The 20,152-nt window shown below is 43.5% G+C and overlaps 2 protein-coding genes across 3 annotated transcripts; one reads left to right on the plus strand and one right to left on the minus strand.

Moving 5' to 3' along the window:
• Positions 1-91: 91 nt before the first annotated feature.
• ankar (ankyrin and armadillo repeat containing) lies at positions 92-15,652 on the plus strand. Its single transcript, XM_058391537.1, has 22 exons — positions 92-891; positions 1,215-1,655; positions 2,079-2,242; positions 3,198-3,313; positions 3,400-3,580; positions 4,390-4,612; positions 5,451-5,652; positions 5,734-5,942; positions 7,582-7,686; positions 8,019-8,266; positions 8,825-8,993; positions 10,201-10,442; positions 10,691-10,844; positions 11,531-11,692; positions 11,768-11,874; positions 12,260-12,382; positions 12,485-12,643; positions 12,877-12,994; positions 13,789-13,898; positions 13,974-14,170; positions 14,912-14,958; positions 15,480-15,652. Exons 1-22 carry the CDS (start codon positions 345-347, stop codon positions 15,650-15,652), a joined length of 4,197 nt encoding a protein of 1,398 aa, XP_058247520.1. The 5' UTR covers positions 92-344.
• Positions 15,653-15,710: 58 nt separating this feature from the next.
• Positions 15,711-20,085, minus strand: osgepl1 (O-sialoglycoprotein endopeptidase-like 1). 2 transcript variants are annotated; one of them, XM_058391539.1, is made up of 7 exons: positions 19,673-20,085; positions 18,287-18,674; positions 17,231-17,435; positions 17,016-17,164; positions 16,420-16,550; positions 15,948-16,019; positions 15,711-15,848 (listed from the first exon to the last, which is right to left on the minus strand). In XM_058391539.1, exons 1-7 carry the CDS (start codon positions 19,870-19,872, stop codon positions 15,764-15,766), a joined length of 1,230 nt encoding a protein of 409 aa, XP_058247522.1. In that variant the 5' UTR covers positions 19,873-20,085; the 3' UTR covers positions 15,711-15,763. The 2 variants fall into 2 exon arrangements, with proteins under 2 accessions (XP_058247522.1, XP_058247523.1); XM_058391540.1 differs by having other exon boundaries at positions 18,287-18,669; positions 19,673-19,810.
• Between the last annotated feature and the right edge of the window lie 67 nt (positions 20,086-20,152).

Genomic DNA, 20,152 nt, shown 5'->3' on the forward strand with positions numbered 1-20,152 from the left:
AAAAAGAGAGAGAGGAGAAAAATAACGATAAATATTTGCGTATATCTAGAAGGTCTTCGAATCACAACTTCGCTGAACGGTTTCTAACTGAGTTTGTGTTACACTTCCGCATGCGTCATGAGGACGTGACTGTGGTTAAACGCTGAGCAACGGCGCCATCTTGTGTTCGATTTCCGGTCAAGGCACTCGCTCGCGCGTCTCCTGGTTGCCATGTCGACAGGTTCTGTCAAAATTTATACAGATCGCTGATCGTGCTAGCTGTGTAATCATTTACAGAATAAAAAGTACTTGATATATGATTTCTGGAAGAGGATTGAGAGTTTAAAGATAAACCAGTCAGGAGAATGGAGTCATTAAACTTTTCATCAGCAGTAAGGTCAGCACAAGCCTTCTTTGAGAAATACGACTGGAGAGAAGTTCAGGAGCTGCTCAGTCTCACTTCCTGCAGCTGGTTATTGGGTGGAGAGGATTTCCTCCAGCCGGTAGATCCTCCACCTGGAATGATCAGACAAATCCAAGCTGTATTTCACCCCAACGCCATCATCCTGGCCCCCTGTGACTCTGGGGTGTCTATGGACTACAGAGTGGTCCATCAGATAATCCGAGAGCTCACAGTGGGAATATATTGCTTCAACCAAGTGCCGTCCATCAGCCTGGAACCTAACCCTGATCAGAGCTCTGTGTGCCACCTGACCCCAGCCTACTGTGACACCAAGGTGGGACAGATCCTCATAAACATTGATTACACCATGAAGGCCCTGTGGCATGGAGCGTACATTCCTAAAGAAAAACGCCCCTGTTTCCTGGAACTGTGGAGGTCCAGCATGGATATGGAGCCCAACAGAGTTCCTCAGGCTGATAAAGACAGGATTGCTGAGTTTCTTGCAGCAGGTCCACAATTATGTCTATCTATCTATCTGTCTGTCTGTCCGTCCGTCCGTCCGTCCGTCCGTCCGTCCGTCCGTCTAACTAGCTATCTATTTCTCTGTCCATTTGTCGGTCGATCTGTCTGACTCTCTGGTAGGTTCATAGTCTATCTATCTATCTGTCTATCTGTCTGTCTGTCTGTCTGTCTGTCTGTCTGTCTGTATCTATCCTCCCTCAAGGTGAGGAAGACTTGTTCTTTCAAACAGCTTATTGGTATAAAGATGTGGTTTGTAGTTGATTATTAATATCTGACACTATCTCTTTACCCTGCGCACTGTTTTCTGTAGGTTTAGTGGACATTTCTGATGACCCATGTTACCAGGACATATACGAAGAAGACAAACACAACCCCGACCCGACCTACGAGCCTGACAGTGCAGAGGAGCGGAATCTCTTCTCTCAGTATGCAGAAAACATCCTAATAAAGATCACCTCATACCTGACCTCGGTCCGTCAGCACGAGAACCTGTGCACCTTCGAAGGCACACACAGCCTGTCCAACGTGGTGCGTCTGACGGAGGATACGCTGGAGCTGAGCACGTACCAGCGGCTGCAGCAGAGGCTCTCTCGCCACATCAGGTTGGTGAAGAAACACCTGGGGCGCAAAGTGGAGCTGGCCCGTGACCTGGCCTACCTCAAGCTCATCAGCTTCCTCGTGCCTTTCCTCATCGGCCTGAGGAAGAAGATGAGAATTCCGGACCTGTCTCAAATGCTCCTGCCCATCTCAGGTCTGGACGCATGAGTCTCCTTGTATAGTATCTTCTTATAAGGAAGCCATGTGGTGTTTAGTGAGTCAGTGGTTTATAACTCTGAGGTTTTTCAACATCTTCAGCAGTTTCTCAACAAGCTGTGTTTTTTTGTTTAATTAAGTTTGAGAAAGATAAAAATAGAGAATCTGCTGAGGGATGGAGTGTTTATAATTTATGTAGTGAAACTGTAAACTGTGGCATTCTTGAATAAATCTGGTATTAGAGAAAGAGACCTAAACCACACAAGCTAAGACAAACCTTGGCCATTATGATATTATGGAAATAGTGATATTTTGAACAGGGAGCAGTAATTAAACCAGGCTAAGCTTCACTTCCTGTGCTATACGAGGTGCTACAGCTGGTACTATGGTGTTATTAATTAATTTTTTATTTTTTTGACAGATGACATGCTGAAAACCGAGCGCGAGTTGCCGCCTCTTCTCCTCGCACCTAAATTTTCCTGTAAGCACTTCCCATACAAACCCAACGAGTATTTCCATCTTCACGGTGGGATTGAGGTGGACGTTGGGACTCCTGAGCTGGAGCACATCACTGAAGAGATGAAGGTGGGGATGTATCCAAAATGGACACCAAAATGATTGGGAAGATCTGCCACAAATTATAATGATCAACAATATCATTTTCTCTGTCTGTGAGCTATCTCAAAAGTTCTGATATTTCCAGAAATAAAACAATACGGTTGTATCATTCATCTCTTTGTGTTAAAGGGCAAGGATAAAATGTATATATAATAATAACTGCTTCTAAAAGAAATGCTTTGGCATGTCATACAGCAATGATTGCTGAAGAAATACTGAAGAACACTGAAGAAAAATATATCCATCATACAGTGGAAACACACTGTATAAAGCAGCTATGTTTCTCTGCACTAAAGCTCTGGGTCTCTTGGCAGAACAGTCGATCCATGCTGCCTGCAAAATGAAGAAACATCGAGCATTGCTTAATTAGATTGCAAGCTTTTAGGCCTTTCTTCTCTTCTCAGGAATGTTTTAGGGCTGTGAATGGAAATTGCATTTCAGTGTTGCACGACTGCAACTCGTTAATGAAATGTAGTGTAACATGACCATTCACTTATGTGCAAAAACATATATCAATAGAAATGCAATGAAGGTTCTGCTTTGCTGTGTGTTTAACATTTACAGTATTTACAGAGGTTTCCTTCTGAGCCTTGTTCCTCTCAAGGTTTCTTCCTCATATCATCTCAGGGAGTTTTGTCTCAGGCTTATCATTAGAGATAAATGTTAGAGATAAATAGTAACTTTATAATATTTTCTATTTTTCTATACTTACACACACATTCTTACTATACATATTCTTTCGTCGCTCTGGTAGGGAATCTTCTGGATAAATTAAAACACCAGATTATTTTGAGTTTAAATATTACCCCAACATTGTGTACAAATCTGCTGGGTTATAATCTCTACCCTCATCATGAAAAAAAATGCACCTAGGTTATATCGTAACTTTCAGAATAAACAGAATTGATATTTTCTTGTCCAGGTTGCCTTTACAACTCTACAGAATCAGGCAGTGAGCTATCTAAATGACCTACTTCGGCAAGACGCCACCTACAAGGAGCACTTTCCAATCCCCCTCAGTGAGATCGATGGAAAAAGGTTGGACTCTCACAAGCTCAGTGTTTATACCTGTGTCCTCTGTATGCCTTGTCGCCCTGTACTGTAATCATTTCCTCGTTCTGCAGCTACAGCGTGATCGTCATCGCACTGGAATCCTTCTACCCCCAACCCAACAGTGTGCAGTGGTGGGAAGCTATGAACAAGGCCATCAGAAACATGCGGGAACAGAAACTGCCCTTAACCGACTTTCAGCTTTATGAGCAATTTAAGAAAACCTTTGGTTATGCCAAAGCCATTCAGTGCAAGGTAATTAATAAACTGTAATGGGCTGGATTCAGATCTAGTGACCTGAAATCACACCAATTAGGAAGTGAAGCCTATTTGGAGCTATGCTATGAGTGCACTCATGTCAGTGTTTTTGGCTTGGAATTCAGATTATTAAAAGGATTTGAGGATAGTTCACACATCCCAAGTTTTATTTTTCTTCAGTAGAAGCATCTGAGATTTATTTTTAAGTTTGTCTAGAACACTAGCTTTAAACACAAACCCATAACCTGTAATAGAAAATGCAGACTAAGGAAGGAATTCCTTTTCGTTGTTGCATGTTATCAAATGTAACATGACTTACATGTAACATGGCTCCACACACATTATCACGCAGCTGATAAAATAGCACTTGATCCAGAACATCCTAGTCTTTTGCACGAAGAGTGTGTGTGTGTAATAAAGGTATATTGAGCTATATTAGATTATATATATAAATGTAGAGTTTTTGAAATTGTTGTTAATTGCGTTCACAGTCCTGTAAAGAAAACGTGACAGTTGTTTGAAGAATTATCCGACTGAGCACTCGTCTGTGTTGCTTACAGCTTACGACAAATTATTGAATTTAAAATTCCCACTGTAAAAAAGATATGCAGCATTTCAGAATAAGATGCTTCTGCATTTTTACTGACTTTAAAGTCTAAGTTCTAAATAACCCAAAGTGCAAATCTTCACTACGGATGAGTAGGTCATCTCTGAATTCAGCTCAGGAGTTGAGAATGCAAAGGCAGTTTAATTTTTTAATCACTGCACAGTATTGTGGTTAGAGCTGAGGTTCGGTTTGCCCACAGAGCGTACCGTATGGACTGCGTGCAGCTGCAGAGCGTGGCCTCTCCGCCGCATTTCACACGCTGAGCCATAAAAACCCTCTGGGCCACCTGGGAGCGCTAGACGAGCGAGGCTACTCTTTACTCCACCACGCCGCCATGTGGAACCAGCCGCACATAATCTACCAGCTGGCAGCTGCTGGCATCAACCTTAACCAGACATGCATCGGGAGGTTCATCTGCTCCGGTACGTTCACCCACACATACAACAGCACCACATGGTACGGCATGAGGTCATAATCTGAGTCTGTATGTAAAGATTCAATGATAGCTGGGCTGGGATGGTGTTAGACCTTGACCAACAGGATTTAAAATGGTTGGTGTGTCTTTGTCTTTTTCCAGTCTGTGCCCACTGTACCCTCAGGTTCCTGTACTTAGTGGAGTGGAACCGGACGTGGTCTTCCACTGGTGTAGCCCAAGCCTAAGATCAACGTTTTGCAATCTGAGATGCTTTTCAGCTCACCACAGTTGTAAAGTATTTGAGTTAACGTAGCCTTCTTGTCTTGTAGCCTTCTCATGGCCAGTGAGTGTAGGTGATGATTCCTGCACAAAAACATCCTGTTGGTGGAAGTGATGCTTGTATGTTGCATTTGGAGAAAAGCTTGTCCTTTTTTGGTTCCTCCTGATCTTTTTAGATATTCCCTTTTAAGTAAATAATAATCCTGTGTGTGTGTTGGCCATGTTGCAGGCTAGCTGCCATTTCTGTTGACTAGTGTTTTTGATCAGGCAGAAAGAAAGGGACGGAGATTATCAGTCGTCCATTTCTTTATTTGGACAGGCAGCTTAGCTTCTCTTTGCACAGTTAGTCTGTGTATTGTGATGGCCTGACAAAAAATTATGAGTGGCTTTGTTCATTTCTTACAATATAAATGTAGCTACGCTTAGGTCGCAACCATTTCTTTATACATTCTATCCTTTATCATCCCAATCCCCAAAACGATAATTTTCTATAACAGATCCTCAAAAATAATCCTTTTAACAAAAACACAAATCATTTTGTTGTTTGGTGTCCACTTTTCCGTCAGGACTCACACCGCTGCACCTGGCCGCTCAGTGCGGCTCTCTCGAGGCCCTCAACTGCCTGATCGCTCTGCAAGCCGACTTCACTCTCGCGGACAGGAGAGGCTGGCTAGCTGTGCACTTCTCCGCCTTTTACGGCCAGGTCTCATGTGTCCAGGCCCTGTGCAGGAAAGATCTCAGGTTGCTGGATATATACACATCTGCAGAGTAGGTTAAAAGATTTATTATCTCCATTTACATCTGTGTTAAGTGTTCAGGAGGAATCACAGCCAAGCCACTGTGTCGTAGGTACTGCAGCACGCCCCTCTTGCTCTCAGCCATGTCAGGATCTCAGGAGGTTTTGGACTATCTGCTGTCAAATGGGGCGAATTGGAGAACGACAGACAGCGAGGGCAATAACATGGTCCAGCTGGCGGCCCTTTACTTCCACACCGACGTCCTCAGGCGTCTCATTCAGCTGAATCTGGATGGCCTTCCTGTGTGGAGGATTCTCGTAGGTATGCTGCACATCACAGAACTTCTTGCCTTCTGTTCATTCTGTTCTGTTTTCCTAAAACAGTACGCACCATTACTATTTATATTGTAAATATATATTTAAAGTGTCAGTCAGTAACTTTTAGAGCCTTCTGCTAGTTTCAAGATAACATTATGACACAATAGAAGACACTAACTTGCCTTCCTCTTTGACTATACATGTTTCAGTGGGTTTCTTTTTAAGGACAAGGACCTGAGCAGCTTCTACCAGGTTGCAGATGGAGCTAATTTATGGGCCAGAAAAATGTTGACAATGCTTGAAATGTAGAAACACCCTTCCTTGGGAGGCTTGTCATTCTTGTTTATACTCCTGAAAGCATGTTTGATATTTTTTTCTTGCTTGGCCAGATCTCTCAGTTGTTTATTCCTGCTAATTTCACATCAACAGTCAAGACAGTAGAAGAACATTTGTTGTTGTTTGAAGGAACTGCCCATTCTTAGGACAATCATGACAAGAACATCCTTCCATCTGAAAGTGATACCAGAACATCTAAACAGTGAGCACAGCCTCTTCCATGCTAAACAAACGCTCTACCATTTGAGCTAATTTTCAATTCAATTCATTTGTATAGCGCTTTTAACAATGGACATTGTCTCAAAGCAGCTTTACAGAAGTATAAAAACAGAAAAAATGCTAAAGTTTAAAGTTTATTTATCTCTAACATTTATTCCTAATGAGAAGCCTGAGGCGACAGTGGTGAGGAAAAACTCCCTGAGATGATATTAGGAAGAAACCTTGAGAGGAAACAGGCTCAGAAGGAAACCTTATCCTCATTTGTGTGACACCGGACAGTAAATAATGTAAATATTGAAAATGTCCTTTCTACAACAGCAACCAAGAGCTCTTGAGGAACTAATAGGTCAGTGTCTCATTCAGAGTTCATTTTAGACTTAGCACTAATTCCTTCCTGCCGAAAGCTGACTGATGGAACAGCAGTTCAGAGACAGTGTGATAGTCTCCGAGTGTTTATATCCATGGCAGTCTCCTTGGCCATGGGCTGTCCACTCAGATCTATCCCCAGCAGCAGTGAGCACCACCAAGCCACAAGACTCCAACCAGTGGTAGAGTGTCTGGATGGATCAGGCAGGTCTGGAAAGAAGGATCAGTTACACTGAGAACTCAGTACACTGGGAGCTCAGGAGTGGGATGTATAGCTTGACAGAGAAAGACAGAGAGAGAGAGAGAGAGAAATATCAAAGATAGGTATGCTTGTGATCATGTGATATTTAAAGACAATGTAGATTATGTGCAAAGTGCAGGCAGGGACTCCGACAAGACTAGCTATGACAACATAACTAAAATAGAGGGCCTGAAGGTGACAGACATGATGGCTTCCTGGGACACACAAGCTGCTTTTCAGACCAGATGGTGGTATTTTGACCCTTGTGTGAAAGAATTTGAGAAGATGATCTTCAAATCTTCAATCACTTAAACTGCCTAAGCTCTCTACCAACATGGCCACTGATTCCGTCATATCTTGAGCGGTCAACAAGCGCTCTACTGTTTGAACTAATTTCCCTTAACCTTTCAGCCTCTGAATTGTTTAGTAGTCACTCAGAAAATGTTTATTTATAATCTGTAATGTGTTTTTGTGGCTGCAGAGATGTTACAGAGTGAGGAGAACAGGAGGTTAGAGATGGCCCTCAGATGCATGGAGGCTCTCTGTGTGAACGCTGACCCCTTCTGGAAGCACGTCATGGATGCAGGTCACTAATGTTTGTTCTCAGACAGATGTATGACATTGGGTTTAAACATGGTGTAATTTCACATACAGTAAACTACACATTAGAAGCTTGGATAAAGGAATAAAAAGTGGCAGATTGAGCTGTACAGGGTGGTGTGATGACGCGGAGTTGGTGTTACCTCACTTTAAGTTATTTGAAGTTGATAAAATAAAAACGATAACATATTAGAACATGCACATTAGAAAAATTAAGGCTGTAACCTTCTGACCAATGAGAATGTAGAATTCAGCAGCCCTGTACTCTTTGTACAGTAACAGTGTGTAACAGTGCTCAGTGTGTATGTGCTGTAACAGGTGGGATCTCAGTCCTGGTGGACATTTTACTTAGCGGGAGGTTGTTGCTCCAGCGTATGGCTGCGGCCGTGCTGTGTCACATGACCAAGAATGTTCTGGTGTGTGAGGAGCTGGTGCGCTTCGGTGCAGTCCAAGTCCTCATCAATCACCTCAGTAGCCATCATCCAGAGCTTCAGTCGCGCTGCACTGTTATCCTGACCGACCTGGCCGGTCACAGCGGGACGTATCAGACTCAAATCACCGAGCTGGTGAGTAAACATGGGTACGAATTTACAGCAATACAATAATTTTTCTTTTATTATGGATCATCTGTGACGCAAGTTAGTTCCTGTTATCACTTATGTCATAGCAGCTATGAAGAGTCACTCTCTCACTTTCGGTCTACTACAGCATGTCAAAGAATCTGAAAAAGCAGTGATTGCTATCCTGTACAAGAAATCTGACCATTACAAACTGCTGACACTGGAGACTCCTTCCATCAATGTTACACATTCTGTTCTTCCTTAAATAACAAAAGGTTTTGAATCTGTTTATTAACGCACAATTATATAACGCACAAATATTAACATGAACCTTCTGACCAATCAGAATCCAGAACTTAATAAAAAAAAAGACAAGATCTCATCTGAGAAGTTTGTAATCTATTAATCTGTAGACAGTGTTTTATTCTGGCACAGGCCTCTCAATGTCAGCAGACATTCAAAAACTGAATGAAAAGTGAGAGGAATGTGTATTTACCATATCACAGTGAATCAACTCTGTTTTTTTTCTGTTCACCATCCGTATCTATGTGTGTGTTCCATGAGGGTGGGGTCGCCTCAGTGGTACAACTGCTGACCTCTGACCTCCAGGACGTGCTGGTGAACGCCGTCAGATGTATCCGGGCGCTGTGTGTCGCCTGTCCCCATAACCAGACCATGGTGGCACTTTGTGGCGCAGTCCCACAACTGGTTGATTTACTCACCGTGAACTGTGGTACGGTACTCACAAGGGAATAAAGTTGCCATAGCAACACTCAGTAACCATACAGCTCTATATAAAACTGCTGAATGTGTATTCACTATTTATAACATACTGAGAATCAGCCTGATTTAAACCGCTCATATGAGAAAACCTTTAGACTGCTTACACCACAGCGATGCTGGCTGTTGGATATTCTCCGTTCTGATTGGTCGAGAGGAGGTGCTTTTTTAAGACACAGGTCTCTAGGGGTTTACACTTTTACTGCCTGCCTGTTAGCTGAGACAAAAAAGAGAGATTGGTGAGGGAATGGAAACATTACATGTAACTACAAACACTAGGTGTTATTTATTGAAAGCTTAAAATTTGCCAAATTGCTGTGGTAGAAGAGGAAGAAAACAGTGTGATGTGATAGGATCATTTTATCCATTTAGAAAGACGGAAAAAAAGCATAGCTTGTCAGGTTAGAAGATAAGAAACCGCAAAGAAGATAAAATGACTTGTAAGTGCTGACGCTGGAGACTCCTTCCATACATGTTAAATAAGCTTGACTTTATTAATAATCAGAGGTCTGTTTTACACTTGTACTTCTTTTATTTTAAAAAAGCAACATGTGATCGAACTGTTGCCATAGAAACAGTCTTCTTCTTTCAGCTTTTCCCTTCAGGGGTCACCACAGCAAATCATCTCTTTCCACCTATCCCTATCTTCTGCATCCTCAACACTTGCACCCACTAGCTTCATATCCTCATTTATTCCATCCATATTCCTCCTCTTTGGCCTTCCTCTTTGCCTCCTGCCTGGCAGCTCCATGTCCAACATTCTTCTACCAATATACTCACTCTCCCTCCTCTGGACATGTCCAAACCATCTTAATCTGGCCTCCCTAACTTTGTCCCCCAGCTGTCCATTGAAACAATAGAAACAGTATGTTACCATAGAAACAGTAATGTATCAGAATGACCATTTATCAATAGGCTGAAAATTGGCAAATCGCTGTTGTGTAAGAGGAATAAAACAGTGTGATGTTATAGGATGGTATAATCCACGTCACACCGCTCTGGCATGGATTGTTTTTCATTTAAATCAAAATATTGTTTACTATTTAATCAGTTTGTTTTACTTTTTAGTGAAAATCCCATGTCATGCCTATAACACACACCTCGTACTTGACCTTGAAGATGTTTGTATATATATGTGTGTGTGTATGTGTGTGAGACAGAGCTACTTCAGGGAGAGGTGTGTCTGGCTCTGGCTGAGCTGGCCTGTGACCACAGGGAGAACCAGAACCTGATTTGTGGCGCGAATGCAGTGACCTCTGTGGTGCAGGTCCTGAGCTCCAGAAAGACCTCCAACCAGGTGAAAGCCGCCAAAGCCCTGGAAGCCATAGCGCACCAGAATCCTGTCATACAGGAACACTTTCTGAACCAATCCGCTACCAGACCCCTTCTATGGCTCTTAAAGGTAATACGATTAACGTTCAGCTTTTAATCCCATTGCTTTAAGACTGATTTATAGCAAGATTTGTGTTAATCCTGCGCCACCTTTATTTCATTATTAGGGATTTCTACGTGAATAATGAAAAAATATAATCTGATTAAATGAAACTATGTCAATAACGTTATTACTTTTGGTTAAAAATTAATCTAAAAAAATCTTGTTCTGGCAACGAAGCTGAAGAGTGAGAACATGCTTCTGTTCTGGTGCCACAGGTTTTCGATCAGGAGGTGAGGGAGCAGGGTGCGACGGCTCTCTGGGCCTTAGCAGGACACACACGGAAACAGCAGAAGCACATAGCCCAGCTCATCAGCTACCGCTTCGTCCTGGATCTGCTCCTGTCCACGTCGGATAAAATGCAATACGTGGGTAAGGCCGCGGGGACGGGACCGGACAGAGCTCAGCTCGTTACAGTATGTACTATTCCAAAATCCACAGCACATCTTTTTCTCAGCATCTGGGGGCGCTCATAAATTTAAAATAAAACCTTCCGAGCGAAGCTGTCGTCTCGTACGCTCTCATGAGGTTAACAAAACCGCGTGCCAAGCGCAGTAAAAACAGTCCTCGATGACATGGCGATGACAGGTCCTGGATAAGCCGTGCCGAACGTTGATCGACAGCCATTTGGACCGAGCGTTCCTCCTGCTACTGTGAGAAGGGTCACGTCCGGCGGGAAAGCAAGCGATACTTCCTGTCTCGAGATGCTACTCGTCTGCTAGACTCATAAGGCACGCAGACGTGCACTCAGGAATAGCGAGACCCCCGTCGGGACTACGCTGCTTGTACGCTGCTTCTCGCCTCTTGTTTTTGCTATCAGTGTCCATGACTTACATGACACGGTCACAGGGAGTTATTCAACTAGCAGGTTTAAACACCAGGCGCTCTTCCTGGTGTCTGGCGCTCGAGTGTGACAGGTCTGTTTTAAAGCTCCCGTCGAGCAGCAAACTCCCTCTAGGCCTTTTTCAGCCAGAGTTGTCCTCACATTCAGTCTATAAAATGTAGAGCAGGTCACCTGGAGGTTTTTTTTCCTATCTGTCTGGTTATATGATTTGCAGGATGCCAGGCGGTGATAGCCCTAAGCCGAGACTGCCGCACCCATCAGAACGGACTGTGTCGGGAGAACGGCGTGCCACCGTTAGTGCGACTCCTGCGCTGGTCCCGTACTACTGAGAACACTCTGCTCGGTGGCGTCGCCGCACTCAGGGCCCTGTGCATTGGTAATATCTGACTAGTCTTCAAATATCACATCAAAAATTATTCGTTTAAGCATCAAGCTCGTTATCTGCTTACAGGAGTGGCACACACGAATAACCGACACAGCCAAAATGTGATTTATGGGGAAAAAGCCGTTCCGACGTTGCTGGAGCTTCTGCAAAACCACAAATCTCTACAGGTTAAGGTACATAAAGACTGTGTGTGTGTGTGTGTGTGTGTTACTGATACCATGCCAGAACTGATCCTGAAGTATTCCTCTTCAGCCATATTTAAGGTTTTTTTGTTTATTTAAAAATGACACGTCATGCTTCAGACATTTTTGTCCATTTTTAGTTGAACTAAAGCTGAACTGAGCACGAGTGAATGTGACATAACACTGACACTGGAGACTCCTTCTATTAATCTCACCCAGATCATATTACAGATTTCACCATATCTGAAATCAGTTTCTGTGGATCATCTGCTGTCCAAATCGCTGTGTAAACAGTAAAAGCAAATGGACTAACGTGCTCGTTATTAATCCTTTTACACATCAGAGTCATGCTTCATGTTTCTATGAACCTCACCAGGTCCAGGTCTCTCAGACTCTAGCTTGCATCTTGATGAGCAACCAGGAGCTTCAGACCACCTTCTGGGAACAAGAAGACTTCTCCTACGACATCATCCTGGAGCTGCTACAAGCCCAAGACAGAGTGACCTTACATCTTTCTCACATTTGATCCTCAGTGTTATTTATATGGTTATATTTCTCTTCAGATTGGATTTGTGCTTTTTTCTGTGTGATATTTTATCAGAGCATCCGTCTGGAGGCAGGACATGCCCTGGCGCTGTTCGCATACAATAATCCAAAGCAGCAGAAGGCTATTGAGAAAACTGGAGGAGTTCCAGTGCAGGCATTTGAAACATTTTTAGGTTCAGATGACGAAAGCGAAAGGGCCAAAGCTGCATTTCAGGTTTCTCCTTCACAGATTTCTTTCATATCCAGGACTTTTGCTTTGCTTTATGAACATTAGTCAAGAATCAGGAGGCTTTTATTGCCATATATAGCTGATGATGTACATAGTGGGATAAGGCAGTGTTCCTTCAGGACCCTTATGCTACAAAAAGACATAGAGCTACACTAAAAACAACTCATGGCAAAAAATAAATAAATAAAATAAACCTTTTTATTATTTTTTTTGTTTAGATGATTGTGCTAGCTAAAGTGATTACTGGCTCTGATCAGGTAACACTGACTGCGAGAGGAGTCACGATTCTGGTAGAATTACTACAATCAGATAAAAACACTACGGTGGTCATTACAGGTAAGTTAGAAATCCTTATAACAGCATATACACCGATCAGCCATAACATTACGACCAGTGAGAGGTGACGTGAATAACACTGTTGATCTCCTCATCATGGCACCTGTTAGTGGGTGGGATATATTAGGCAGCAAGTCAACATTTTGTCCTCAGAGTTGATATTAGAAGCAGGAAAAATGGACAAGCATAAGGATTTGAGCGTAAGCGAGTTTGATGAAGGACCAAATTGTGATGGCCAGACCACTGAGATCTCCAAAACTGCAGCTCTTGTGGGGTGTTCCTGGTCTGCAGTGGTCAGTATCTATCAAAAGTACAGGACTTAAAGTATCTGCTGCTAACATCTTGGTGCCAGATACCACAGCACACCTTCAGGGATCTAGTGGAGTCCATGCCTTGACAGGTCAGGGCTGTTTTGGGAGCAAAAGGGGGACCAACACAATATTAGGCAGGGGGTCATAATGTTATGCCTGATCGGTGTAGATTTTATTGCAGGTCATGTGTAAAACATAATTAATAATAAAACATAATTAAATAATAAACAATGCTTGTGCTACAGTTGTACACTCCTCCTGAAACATTGGACCATGATGCATTTGAACAGAAACACAACATATGCAGTCATAAAGTGACATAGTGACAAGATATTGCACATGCAGTAATCTAAATTATTTTACTGTATTATAATGTAAACATTGGATACAGACCACAAAATGCCTCTCAGGTGTTATGAAGTCTTAATGAACACCGCCTGTATGTATGACATCGTAATGTTGTATTCATGTGCGGTGCTGCAGCAGAGTTCCTGGCCAGCCTGGTCCACACCAGAGCAGGTATCCCAGATGCCGTCGTCACTATGGGAGCGATAGAGCACCTCTGTGCTCACCTGTACTCCGAGGATGAGGAGGTACACCTGATCAAATCCCTTTTATTAAACCGCCGTCATGTTTGGAGTCATTAACTGCACTTCATCTCCATCCAGGTGAGAACAGCCTGCGCCAGCGCCCTCGGGTACCTGAGTTTCAACTGCTTTGCACATCGCCTCCTGCTGGTGGAATGCAGGAAAAACCCGAACACGTACCGAGCGCTGAGGGACAGTATAGCCACGGACGCCAAAATATGCCACAAGTTCACTTCCGAGTTCAAAAGACAGAGCAGAATGGGCCTTCCGTCTCTCAGGTATCTGTGGGTTTGAGTCAATTGGCAGATTTCTATATTGTAATGTTGATATTTTTGGGGTCTAGACTTAATTACTGAAATCTGAACCCAATTATTAAATCATTTCCTAACTGTAATTAAACACCACTTCTACTTCTTTTACTGTAGCTACAAAGTCAGGAATAAAACACCCGAGGCTGTGCTGTTAGAGGAAAATAATCAAGGTTGAAGTGGATTAGTTTGCTATAAAAGCACATCATACTTTACCTTTAGACCAGCTAGTTTCTCTCCTCTCTTACATTATTGCAGCTATAAACAGTCTCACCCTCACTAGCATCTCGAGCTTGATGTTAAAAAGGAAAAACGTAGCTTGTGAGCTCACTGAGAAACGGCAAAGAAGATTTTTCCACAGCACTGACGCTGGAGACTCCTCCCACACGTTAAATAAGCTTCAGTAGTCAGACGTCTGAGTTAAAAAGCAACGATTTTCTTCTATTTTAAAAAGCAACATGACTTAACATCATTCAAGCCACATCATGTGAGCATAGAAACAGTAACGTGTCAAAACGACGGTCAGAAATGTTGTCAAATGAAAACCTTCTGACCAATCAGATTTGAAAATTCAGCATCTGTGGTGTTCTGGTGTAATTTATAGTGTTATTGTGTGACGTGGTTTAAAACATATGGCAAACGTTTTATTTTTCGTAGCTAAACATCTTCGTTTGCCATTAAATGGACAGTATTTTATTATTTTCTGTACAGTTTCGAGGCGAAGGGGCGACTGACTGTCCCTCAGAGCTTTAATGAAGGTACGTGACTCAAATAATCAATTGATTTTCTTTCAGTTTTATTTACATTATATGAGCGCTTCACCTTTATTCAGACACATCCAATCTAAATACTGTAAAGAAATCATAGAGAAATGGATTCAGTTCAGAGTAGATGAGACCAGGCGTTATCTAAAGTGCTGGATTTATCCAATCAGGGTTGTTGATGCATGAATATGCAAATGAGATGAAGGTTGCAGCGGGGTTTAGGAATGTAGAGTGTGAAAGGTCAGATTCAGAAGAGCCAGGATTCAGTGTTAACCCCGCGGGAAAGTAGGAGCAGTGTGAAACCTCTAACTACATAAACCCAGGATTCTGTTTAACATGGGGTTTACTAGGACCCAGGGGAAACCTTTCACGTGTGTGAAGCTCTTTTTGTTTGGTGCACGTGTTTCTTTCCGAAATTGTTCCAGAAATTCCCAGTTGACCTTGCCTTCATTGATGGTGAATAAAAAGGAGCTTTGTTGATTTCAGGTCTTATATTTCCTCATATTTCCTTCCAGATGCACCTAAGAGAAGGAACACGTCCCACGGCACTGATAGAACCCGCTCGGCCCCGGAGCGGCATCCCCGCAGGAGCAGGACGGCTGATCCCGGAGCCCTGACTCGAGCCAGAGACTCTTCCTGCGGTTTGGATCCATGTCTGGAAACCCTGAGCCTCAATACTGACATGTGACTGTTCTCAGATCAGTGACTCCACACTGCACTGGTGTCTGGGTTCGAGCAACACCACAATCCACAGTTTCTATTCTAAATTTGACATTATTTTATTCTGTTGAATCCAACTCTAATTTTTAATCTTCAGTTTTAAAGCAGGAACCTTGATGGTAGCGTCTCTGACCTCTGCAGAGATATCTCTGCCCAGAGGAGCTCTGAGAGGAAACAAAGCATACACATTGTTACGGGAATAAAAATGAGAACGATGAGCTTCATGTGTCAGAATCAGTGATAGAAAGGTGTCCCGGACTCACCTGGGCTCATAGGTGACCTCCTGAGTGTGTGACACTACCCCTTTTCCTGCCTTTAATCTCTCCACACCGTTCCTGAAGACAAATGTAGCTCAGGTTAAAGGAGTTTCTAGGCTTCAGGTCAGCAATAAAAAACACACAAGCTTGAATATTTTACTACACTATACTTTTATCTGTTAATAGTTAAAACCTCTTTATTGTTAGTCTTCGATTATGTGTTAATGATGTCTTTTACTGAAATTCCAGACTTTCCAAGCAGGAATTACGATTGGAATTCCGTTTATTTTTAAAAAAAACTTATTTCCTACAAGTTTTCATGGAGCGCATGATTTAACTTCCCTGATGCTCACTACAGCAACCCTAACACTGTATCAGACATTCAAACAGCGAAGAGGGTTCTTTCCCGAAAGTTCTTTAATGTGATATTATATTATTAGTGAGTAACCGTGTGACAAGACGTTCTCTCTCTCCGTACCATGCGATCATCACTCCGTTATCTGTGCAGAATTTAGCCGGAGGACAGAGCAACTGCATTCCTGTAGCATCAGTGACGATCCTCAGAGTCTCTCTGATGTATTCGTTGCTTGCTACTCCTCCTGATACGACCTGCAGAGGGCAGTGTGCACAAGTGTGTGAGAGAGAGAGAGAGAAAGAGAGAGAGACAGGGATGTCAGATAGACAAAAAGATAGAGAGTGAGCGAGAGAGACAGACCGAGAGTGAAAGAGAGAGAGAGAGAGAAAGAGAGAGAGACAGGGATGTCAGATAGACAAAAAGATAGAGAGTGAGCGAGAGTGAAAGAGAGAGAGAGAGAGAAAGAGAGAGAGACAGGGATGTCAGATAGACAAAAAGATAGAGAGTGAGCGAGAGAGACAGACCGAGAGTGAAAGAGAGAGAGAGAGAGAGAGAGAGAGAGAGAGAGAGAAAGAGAGACAGAGAGAGTGTGTGAGAGCGCGAGTGAGAGAGAGTCAGACAGACAGACACAGACAGAAAGGGAGAAAAGGAGAGAGAGAGAGAGATTAAAGTATTTGATTACAGGAATGTGTATGAAGAGGTCAGTGTGGTGAATTTACCAGAGTCGGGTTGTTTTGTGGTAAAAGGCCGCAAGCTCTGCAGAATAAAATGGCTCTGTGTGTGCGCTTGGCGATGTGTGATGCGACGGTGTGCTGCACTGCTGCAGCGATGTCCTGCACACAGGAGAGTAACTGCCCTGGCTCAACCCCTGCAGAAACACAGCATCAGTATCATGCCTGAGAACCTGCGCCTGAGATAAATAGAGGATAATTACCCTCCTGCTTCTCTTTCTTCTTTATAGCCATGGTCACTTGGTTGCGAACACCAGCGAAGGAGAAGTTGCAGTCGTAGTGCTGACCCATGGGCGGTTTAAACTGGAACTGCAGACGATCTCCTTCCTTTGCTAAAACCTCGATGGCTTGTCCACCGCTGAGACCGTCACACTTCGGGTGCTTCAGCAGAGACAGACGTCTCGCTACCTGTGTTAAAAAAAAAAACCCAGACAGACTGAACACACCAGAACCGCATGCTTCATTTCTGTACTGGTCAGAAGCTGATGATTCGTCGGCATTTCTATAGTAACAGGTCAATCACACATTTCTGTTTAGCATAGCCAAACAGAAAGTTTTAAAATGTGTGTGTGTGTGTTAGATTGCACCATTATTTTTATTATGCTATCGATGAGACTTTGTGACTGCTGTCGAGTTACTGATGGTTATTAGACTAAAACTCTTATATAACTTGTGGTTATATAAACATCGTACACTTCATTGCCAAAAGTATTGGGACACCCCTCCAAATCATTGAGTTCAGGGGTTGGGCTCGGCCCCTTAGTTCCAGTGAAAGTGAACTCTTAATGCTTCAGCTTCATACCAAGACATTTTGGACAATTTCAGGCTTTATGGGAACAGTTTGCAGATGACCCCTTCCTGTTCCAACATGACTGCACACCAGTGACCAAAGCAAGGTCCATAAAGACATGGATAAGCAAGTTTGGTGTGGAGGAACTTGACTGAAGTCCTGACCTTAACCCCATAGAACACCTTTGGGATGAATTAGAGCGGAGACTGTGAGCCAGACCTTCTCATCCAACATCAGTGCCTGACCTCACAAATGTGCTTCTAGAGGAATGGTCAAAAATTCCCATAAACACACTCCTAAACCTTGTGGAAAGCCTTCCCAGAGGAGGTGAAGCTGTTGTAGCTGCAAAGGGCGAGACAACTCCATATTACATTCATGTGCATGTAAAGGCAGGCGTCCAAAACTTTTGGCAATGTAGTGTAGCTTGAGTGCAGACATGTCTTAGCATTGTGACCGGTGTCACTGATACCTTATCCAGAGTGTCTCCTGGAGCCTCGTCTAGTGTTTGGCCTAACAGTAAGAAATCATCGATGCCCCTCGCCAGCGCCAGGAGAGAATGACCTCCCGACACAAGCAGCACCAGGAAGGGGAACTCCACGTGCTGGAGCATCCTGACAGTTAGAGCGTGGGCCTCCATGTGATGGATGGGGATGAACGGCTTTTCGTGTTGTCTCACAAAACCTAGGCTGAAGTGTAAGCCAACACCCAAGCTCAGCGCCAGACCCGGTTTGACCGTCGTAGCCACAGCGTCGAGTTCACGTGCCGTCACGCCGCTCCTGTCCAGAGCCTCCTGCACCACTCTGCTAATGTTCTCTCGATGGAGGCGCTGGGCCACAGGCGGGATGATGCCTCCTGCTCTGAGGGAGAAAGAGCACTGTTAAAACACAATCCTGAACAGGGAAAGTGGCTTAAAAGCTCACTAATAGATCACAGGAGAGAAACATGAGCCAGAACACAAACATCAGCAGTTTTCTTCTCGTTCCTGATACCTCACTAAACTAAACCCTGGTTTGAGATCGGATCAGACCGGATACTCTTTAGAAGTCTGATCTTTAATATCTGTGAATCTCCTCAGTTGTTATTACAGATTCAGATCCAAAAACAAGGTAGTGTATATCTTGACTGGCCTGCACAGAGTCCTGACCTCATAGAACACCTTTGGGATGAATTAGAGTGGAGACTGCGAGCCAGACCTTCTCGTCCAACATCAGTGCCTGACCTCACAAATGCGCTTCTAGAGGAATGGTGAAAATGGTCAGAAATTCCCATAAACACACTCCTAAACCTTGTGGAAAGCCTTCCCCGAAGAGTTGAAGCTGTTATAGCAGCAAAGAGCGGGACAACTCCATATTACATTCATGTGCATGTAAAGGCAGACGTCCCAGTTTTGGTCTGGCTCACAGTCTTCACTCTAATTCATCCCAAAGGTGTTCTATGGGGTTGAGGTCAGGACTTTAGTCAAGTTCCTCCACACCAAACTCACTCATCCATGTCTTTATGGACCTTGCTTTGGTCACTGGTGTGCAGTCATGTTGGAACAGGAAGGGGTCATCCCCAAACTGTTCCCACAAAGAGCATGAAATTGTCCAAAATGTCTTGGTATGAAGTTGAAGCATTAAGAGTTTCTTTCACTGGAACTAAGGGGCCGAGCCCAACCCCTGAATTAAATGATTTGGAAGGGTGTTCCAAAACTTTTGGCAACAGAGTGCATGTCATGTGAAGGTCTCGAGTGATTTGGAGGTGAGTTATATTTAATATCTTTTTTAAAAACAGCATTAATTCGCCTCTCTGTAAGAGTGGACGCTGTGCATGAAAGGGTTAAAGTGCAAACGCGTGGAAATGAAGGCTTCTTTACTTCAAGTGCACTTCTTTCTGGGAGTGTAAAGACTCTCCGAGGATCGCCCCAGTCTCGTCCATCACAGCAGCTCCTGTCTCATCACAGCTCGTCTCGATGCCCAACACCACCCTGGCTCTGATCTCAGGAGCTTCTCTGCACGCTCGATATCTCATGAACGCGCATTTCACTGATCTGTCTAATGCTTTACGGGCAAACATACTGCGAGCTGAACCGGATCACCTACTACACCTAAACTACACACTTGTTCCAATCATACCAATCAAAAATAATTGTACAAATCATCGTCCTGTCCTACATAAACGGCGATTTTACTACAAACACAAAAACTACGTTATAAACCCATCGCAAATGACCGCCGGATTTCACTATCAAGCCGTCCTTCAAACTTTTCCCACCCGTATTCATACTATTCCCGCCCCCCTCGTCTGTGATTGGCTGCTAGCTCAAACTCAAAAAAAAGCGGATTTGGCGCGTTAT

Source organism: Hemibagrus wyckioides, linkage group LG06, assembly GCF_019097595.1.
Source record: "Hemibagrus wyckioides isolate EC202008001 linkage group LG06, SWU_Hwy_1.0, whole genome shotgun sequence".
Taxonomy (NCBI): Eukaryota; Metazoa; Chordata; class Actinopteri; order Siluriformes; family Bagridae; genus Hemibagrus; species Hemibagrus wyckioides.

Coding starts and splice junctions, on each gene's coding strand:
- osgepl1 (XM_058391539.1), bottom strand. CDS start 19,872: ATGTTTGCCCGTAAAGCATTAGACAGATCAGTGAAATGCGCGTTCATG. Junction 18,675..19,672: donor CAGAAAGAAGTGCACTTGAA/GTAAAGAAGCCT, acceptor TTTCTCCCTCAG/AGCAGGAGGCATCATCCCGC. Junction 16,551..17,015: donor CACAAAACAACCCGACTCTG/GTAAATTCACCA, acceptor TGCCCTCTGCAG/GTCGTATCAGGAGGAGTAGC.
- ankar (XM_058391537.1), top strand. CDS start 345: ATGGAGTCATTAAACTTTTCATCAGCAGTAAGGTCAGCACAAGCCTTC. Junction 4,613..5,450: donor CGGGAGGTTCATCTGCTCCG/GTACGTTCACCC, acceptor CTTTTCCGTCAG/GACTCACACCGCTGCACCTG. Junction 8,267..8,824: donor AGACTCAAATCACCGAGCTG/GTGAGTAAACAT, acceptor GTGTTCCATGAG/GGTGGGGTCGCCTCAGTGGT.